At 41.6% G+C, this 7,678-nt stretch overlaps 1 protein-coding gene across 1 annotated transcript in view; it reads left to right on the top strand.

The window, feature by feature from the left end:
• Nucleotides 1–1,976: 1,976 nt before the first annotated feature.
• Nucleotides 1,977–7,678, top strand: part of COPB2 (coatomer protein complex subunit beta 2 (beta prime)) — a 36,411-nt gene continuing 30,709 nt past the window's right edge. Inside the window, exon 1 of the mRNA XM_006759826.2 lies at nt 1,977–2,088. Within this exon, the coding sequence (XP_006759889.1) occupies nt 2,086–2,088 (3 nt within the window). The 5' untranslated portion in view covers nt 1,977–2,085. The remainder of the gene's footprint in view (nt 2,089–7,678) is intronic.

Genomic DNA, 7,678 nt, shown 5'->3' with positions numbered 1-7,678 from the left:
AACCAACATCCAAGACTAGATTTTTATAGGTATAATTTTCAGGCGGCACCTAGCGTAGTGCTTTGGATATAGTACAGATTCAGTATGTAATGGTTTAAAGAAGAATGGATTTACAGTGCACAACTGCAGAGCTCAATGATGGTTAACTGCAGTGGGAAAAAGATACAAAGTGAGTATGATACGTGGGGGCTCAGCCCCTCATCAATACCAGTTCCTTGAGAATAGAGGTGATGTATCATTTTATTTTATACTAGAGGTCTGGTGCACGAATTCGTGCACAGGGGCCCATTGGGCCGAGGGCAGTTGGCAGGCCGGCCCCACCTCCTGATTGAACTCCTGGTTGAACTAATGGTGGAATTCTCTGTCGAAGGGACAATTTGCATATTAGCCTTTTATTATATAGGATTACTTGGTACAGTGCCAGGTCTGAAGATACTTGTTCAATTGAAAGAGTATCCAGGAATCAGAAATACTGCAAGCTCCACTATTCAAGCAAATTAGATCTAGTTCATATTATAAAATTTTCAGTTCTTGTGATCTACAATTAAGCTGAAACATAAGCAAAGTATTCAATTATTAGTTTCAATTTATATTTCATGACATCACACTGCTGGCCCTAAAACCCAGTTCTAGACCCACTCTTCTTTCTACTATTGAATATCACAGAAACACAGGTTGTCGGGAAGGAAAGGAACTTTAGAAATTATCCAATTTAGTCTTTTTTTAAATAAGGAAAACTGAGGTCTAGCAAAGCTCCTATTAAAAGCCAAATAATCTGGTTCAGAGTCCAGACTTCCTCTGAATATCACTTTCAGCACACATATATTTTTATTTTTGCCTTTCTGAAAATCCAGAGGTAAAAAAAATTCGAGGGCTCCCCTCAGGCCAGAGTTACTCATTTACATATAGCCAGAGGGCAAGTTTTATTTGGCCCACTGTGTTTTTTTCTATTTTTTTTTTTTTTAAGCAGAAATGTAGGAGGGTGAAGGGTGGTAGATAAATGGTCTTATACTTTATTTTGTAACCCCTTATGGCACAGGTCCTTTTGTCTAGAGCTCAACTACCTTAATGAAGAGATACTTTGCTGTTGTAGAAAGAACACAAGACTTATCAGTCAGGGATTAGATTCTGACTCTGTTATCACTTAATATGCAGCCTTGGCCAGGACACTTAACTTCTCTGAGCCGTTGTTTCCTCATTAGTAAAGAGGAGGTAATTCAGATCGGATGTGAGGACGTATGTCTGGCACCCAGGCGATGCTTAAGAAGTAATCAGGTACAGCTGGGGAGTCCCATCTTCTGGGAGCCCCACAACTGAAGGCTCTTCGCTCCCCTCTGTCCTCAGAGGCCTGAAACTCGCCCGGATTCCAGCCTGTACCTTCTGTGCCTCAATCAGTGCCGGTCTAGGGCCCGCAGGGTACCGTGCGATGGCAGCGGTTCTCAACCTGTGGGTCGCGACCCCTTTGGCGATGGAACGACCCTTTCACAGGGGTCGCCTAGACCATCCTGCATATCAGATATTTACATTAGGATTCATAACAGTAGCAACGTTACAGCTATGAAGTAGCAACGAAAATAATGTTATGGTTGGGTAAAGGGCCAGAAGGTTGAGAACCACTGGTAGAGTCTTGCCTCGCCTTGCCTCCCTGCCTCCCTGTCCTTAGCCAGAATCAGCGCAGGCCCCACGGCGCTTCTCAGCCTCTGCACCCGAATCCTCGGCGTCCAGCGGGAATTAACGTTTTCGTTTTCCCCATCCTTTTTAGCTCTTGGTTTTCAGGTTCTCATCCACGCTCAGCCGCGGCAGGCCACACCCCTCCGCGGCCGAGGCCACACCCCACCTGCCCTCGCCGCGCCCGGAGGGCTAGGCTCCTTGGGGCGGGCCCTGTTGCCTAGGAAACTGGGGCGGGGCTTGGACAACGTCAGTCCTTCTCCGGTTTGGCGCAGGCGCTCGCGTCCTCACCTCCTATCGCGAGAACTCCTTCCCGGAAGTTCCACGTCAGTCGGTCGGTCAGCGGGTCCGTGGGTCTGTGCAGGGGCTGGGTCGCCGGTTGCAAGTGAGGGCGTCTGGGCTCGAACCGACAGAGCCATGGTAGGTGCAGACCCTGGTGTGGGGAGCAAGGTCCCTTGGGCGGGTGCCGGGGGACATTCCTGGGGCTCCTGGACTGGGGGCCGCGGTAAGAAGCGGCCTGGGGTCCCGACGTGGCCGCCGCCTCAGGCCTGTGGGGTCCTGGTCCAGTGCGAGTTGCTGAGGAGGCGGTGGGACCCAGGAGTCCGCGGTGGTTTAGGGCAGCAGCACCTGGAGTGGAGGGGTCCCCGACTCGTCGGGTGCGCAGGGCTTGTGTCAGCTCCTGAAGCTTATGGGGGCTGGGGTGAGGTCCGCGGGGCAGGGAATACAGAGGTGGAAAACGGACTTTGGGGGCCTTGGCATAGTTACCGCGCTCTGCCCTCAAACGGCCTCAGCTGGCCCTGCGCTCAGGTGGAACCTACTCCTGGTGTAGCGTTTGCTGACCACAGACTACGGACTTAAGCAGAGAGGCAGAAGAGAGAAAGAAAATAAAGTGTGTAAGGGAGTCAAAAGTGGAATTTTAAATGCTTTGCGATTATGACTTGGGTTTCTAGGGGGAAAAGAAGGGTGAGAGAGGTCATAAAACCGGCTTGGCTTTCTGCATTTGCAAATATGGTGCCTGGTAAGAATGGCAGTCGGCAGCACTTTTTTTTTGGTCATCGTTCTCACCCTCAAAAATGCCCTGAAATACTTTTTTACAAGGAGTGTTTAATTAAAAGAAAAACAATAGTGTGAATATATCCTTTCTGGAAAAAAAAGTAAGAAAGTCAGTGTTTTATATTTAAACATTTTCCTGTCATTTTTTTTTTTGCTTGTGAAGCACAGGTTCAAAGATTTTGAAGCTTAGGTATTAAGCCCAAGTTCCTCATCTGGCAATTAGAAAATTAAACTTGTAATTAAGTTTGTAGGAGGGAAATTGAGACAGAACTACAACAGAGATTGATTCCATGGGTAACCTGGTGCAAGTATAGCTACTCCCAGAAAAATGCATAGAGAAGCACAGGGCTGCATGACATTTCAGTGGGTTTGCTCACGGACACCCCATCCCGTCTCATCCATGAACTTGCTTGGTCCCCGGTGAAGAGCCCTGAACAAGACTTCCAGTCACTTAGTTACACCACCTCATATTGCCGACGACCTGCTTGGGCTTGTGACCTTTTTTGGAAAAGGCCCTTGGCTCATAATTTAGTTTTCTTTTGCTTTTAAGAATATATTTTTATAGTGAAATATTTCCTTCATTTTTTAAAATATATTTTTATTGATTTCAGAGAGGAAGGGAAAGGGAAAGGGATAGAAACATCAATGATGAGAGAATCATTGACTGCACCCTACTGGGGATCGAACCTGCAACCCGGGCATGTGCCCTTGACCGGATTTGAACCCGGGACCCTTTAGTCCGCAGGCCGATGCTCTATCCACTGAGCCAACTGGGCCAGGGCTCCTTCATTCTTTAATACATTTTAAATCTTTTGTGTAATATCCAGAATGAATTTATTCATTTACTCCGTTACCATAAAGTGTTTACTATGTTCCATGCACTTTGCTGAACTTTTGCCTCCTAATTCTCATAACACTAAGAAACAGATAATTGTATTATCCCTCTTTTACTTGTGTCCAGCCTGAGAGAAGCTAAGTAAACTTGCCCAGGATTGCACGTTTTAAATGAATGGTGGAACTGAAATTTGATTTCAACATGATTCTCTAGACCTGGATTGTACTGTCTGTTCCTAAATCCCCATACCTAAATACAGGCATACCTCATTTTATTTTTCTTTATTGCACTTCACAAAAACCGGGTATTTTAAAAATTGAAGGTAAGACTTTCCACCAGCAAAAAGATTACAACTTGCTGAAGGCTCAGGAGATGGTTAGCATTATTTTAGCAATAAAATATTTAAATTATGGTATTGTTTTTTAGACACAATGCTATTATTGCACACTTAATAGACTACAGTATAGCGTAAACATAATTTTTACGTGCACTGGGAAACCAAAAAATTTGTGTGACTTGTCTTATTGCAGTGATCTAAAACCAGACTGAAGTATCTCCGAGGTATACTTATATACTTATATAAGGTGCTGTGGAGATAAAGTCACGAATAAGCAATGATCCTACCCTTAAAGAACATTTACTCTAGAAATAGAGACTGTATTATTTTTAAAGGTTAAAATTTAATCTACTGGATCCCATAGGAAAGGTTACTTCTAGCTAGGGTAATAAGAAAGATCATACTGGTGACAGAAGGATTTCAGCTGAGTACTAAATGAATCCAGCTTTGGGAAGATGGAGGGAGTAATTTAGAATTGAGGGCTCAGTTTGAGTGTTTTAATCTTTGTACTCCAGTGTGCCTAGTACAATGTCTCATTCCAAGTAGTCACTTAAATGTGGGGAGAAATATAGCAAGGGCTCTTGGCTGTGCTTTTGAAACTAGAATTTGTGCATTGGGCACAGGTAAAGGTATACTGGGGTTTCCGGGCCAGTGTGGCCCAGTGTAACCTTCGACCTATGAACCAGGAGGTCACAGTTCCATTCCCTGTCCCGGCACATGCCTAGGTTGTGTGCGCTGTCCCCAGTAGGAGGCGTTCAGGCAGCAACTGATCAATGATTCTCATCATGGTGGTTTCTATCTTTCCCTCCTCTTCTCTGAAATAAAAATTGTATTTTTTTTTCAAAAGTGTACTGAGGTTGCTCAGTCCCTTGTCTCACCTTCCTGGAGCACTGTTTTTTAAATAATCAGTTATTTAAAACCTTTTAATGATAAGATATACACAGTTTGTAAGTGTCCAATTTCCTCATTTAGTAGAGGAAAAATAGGAGATATGCTGGCTTAGTGAAAGCCCTCACCGTGGTTCCTGGTACATAACAGACACTTTATGTTTGTTGACTCTGAAGAGGTCAGAAAAAGTTAAAAATTTGTGATGATAATTAATGGGGCAAAATTCAAAAATGGATGAAGTAAAAGGTTCTGCTTCCCTAAATGAGCAAAGAATGTGAAGGTGATGGTTTGAAAGTAGAAAGTTTGAGATGGAGAGGAATGTATGACAGTGGAAACATGGTTGTGGTGATCATGGAGAAGAGCCAGAGAACTCAGATCTTTTAAGTAAATTAAGAGGCATAGGTTGGTGGTAAAAGTGGAAAGGCATGAATAGACGTAAGAACAAGGTTCGAAGTGATCAGTAACCTAAATTTGATACAGATGCCAAAATATGAACAAAAGCCTTGTGAGGTGTTTGCTTTGTCTCAGGAAATTCTCTCTGCAGAAATTATCTAGTGATCTTCATTTTGTGTTGAAAAGTAACCTTAAATTTCTGTCCCATTCATGAGCATCATGGATGTTCACAAAAATAAAAATTTGATGGTAACTCACCTTGCCAGATAAACTTTTAGTTTGCGTTTAAGACTTGTTGAAGGGGAAATAGATTTTAATCAGTCTTCCTCAATTTGCTTTAAAAAGAGAGAATTAAGGCTACTGCCATAAGGCATCATGTATATAATGAATTAACTTTTCTCCTGGAATGGTACCTTTAGGAGGATTAAGAAATTAGTTATTTAAATCATTTTCTGTTCTGTGGTTTAGACGAGGAATCCAGGTTGAAAAAGACAATTTTAAACTATTAGTATTTTTTTTTGGCTTGAGAGGGAGTATTTTAGTTCTTGTTTAAAATTGTTCTACGTTCCATTAGGTTCCCGTAACTTAAATTCATTAAAATAATATAACCACTCCCATTTGACTCCAAAGACCTTCGTGGACATAGATATAACTCATATTGATTACACATTACATTGCCTAGCATTATTGCCAAAATAAATCTACTTTCCTCCGAAGAACTTGATTGATTTTTGTTGAGGTATAATTGATATATAACACATTAGTTTCAATATATAATTGAAATATAGCAATAATCACAATATAGTGATTAGATATCTGTATATACGTATGGTGAAATGATCACTACCACAGTAAGTCTAGTTAATATCCATCACAATACATAGCAACTTTCAAATATGCAATGCAGTATTATTAATTATAGTCATCATACTGTCCCCATGACTTATTTTATAAGTGGAAGTCTGTAGTCTTTGACTTCTTCACCCATTTCACCAATCCCTTATTCCTTGCCCCTTGCAACCACCAATGGTTTCTCTATGAACAGATCTATGAGTTTGTTTTTATTAAATTCCACATATAAGTGAGATCATACAGTATTTGTCTTTTTCTGTCTGACTTATTTCACTTAGCATAATGCCCTTAAAATCCATCCATGTTGTCACAGTGGCAGACTTTTCATTCTTTGAATGGCTGGATAAAATTTCATTGTGTGTGTATGTGTATCATATTTATTTACCCATTGATGGGTGCAGATATCTTTCTGAGTTGGAGTTTTCATGTTCTTCAGATAAATCCCCAGAAGTGGGATTGCTGGATTATGTAGTTCTATTTTTTTAATTTTTTTGAGGATCCTCCATACTGTTTTCCATAGTGGCTGCACCAATTAATATTCCCACCAAGAGTGCACAAGGGTTCCCTTTTCTCTGTATCCTCACCACACTTGTTAGTTCTTGTATTTTTGATTCAGCCATTCTAACAAGTGTGAGGTTATATCTTATAGTGTCGTGGTGGTTGCGTGTGTTTTTTTTAATTTGCACCCAAGAATATGTTTTATGTATGTATATATGTATGTATGTATTTTTATTTTTAAATCCTCACACAAGGATATGTTTTTATTGATTTGAGAAAGAGAGAGAGAAACATATCTATCAGTTGCCTCCCGTATATGCCCCAATTGGGGATTGAACTCATAACCAACCTTTTGGTGTATGGGATGACACTCCAACCAACTAAGCCTCCCAGCCAGGGCTCTTGTGGTTTTTTGACTTGCATTTCCCTGGTGAGCAGTGATGTTGAGCATCTTTTCATATACCTGTTGGCCATATGTGTTCTTTAGAAATATGTCTATTCAGATCATCTGCCCCATTTTAAATTGGATTGTCTTTTGTTTTTTTTTTTGCTATTGAGTAGTAGGAATTTTTAATATGTTTTGGCTATTAGCCCCTAATCAGATATATAATTTGCATTTATTTTCTCTCAGCAGGCTGCCTTTTCATTTTATTGATGGTTGCCTTTGCTATGGAGAAGCTTTTTAGTTTGATGTAGTCCCACTTATTTATTTTTATTGTCGTTGCCTTTGTTTTTAGTATCAGATTAAAAAATAATATCTGCGATGGATGTTGAGGAGCCTTGTTCCTATATTTTCTTCTAGGAGTTTTATGGTTTCTGGTCTTACATTGAAGTCTTGAGTCAATTTTTATGGATGGTGTAAGATAGGAGTTCAGCTTCATTGTTTTGCATGTGTTTATCAGTTTTCCCAACACCATTTATTAAAGAGACTGCCTTTCCCTGTTGTGTATTCTTGACTCCTTTATCACAATCTAGTGGCTTGGTGCAAGGATTTGTGCACATTGATAGGAAATTAATTAGAAAGTGCCTGGTGGGGCGGGACTGGGCAAGATGGAACGGACATGCCCTGGAGCCAACCTCCCACGGTCTCTCCCTGGCCGCACCTGGGGCAGCGCCACAGCTCGAAGGATGTCTGCGGAGTGAGTGGGGTCCCT

This window comes from Myotis davidii, unplaced genomic scaffold (genome assembly GCF_000327345.1).
Source record: "Myotis davidii unplaced genomic scaffold, ASM32734v1 scaffold415, whole genome shotgun sequence".
Classification (NCBI taxonomy): domain Eukaryota; kingdom Metazoa; phylum Chordata; class Mammalia; order Chiroptera; family Vespertilionidae; genus Myotis; species Myotis davidii.
The sequence above is the reverse complement of the archived record's forward strand: the minus strand, read 5'-3'. Positions and strand labels throughout refer to the sequence as shown.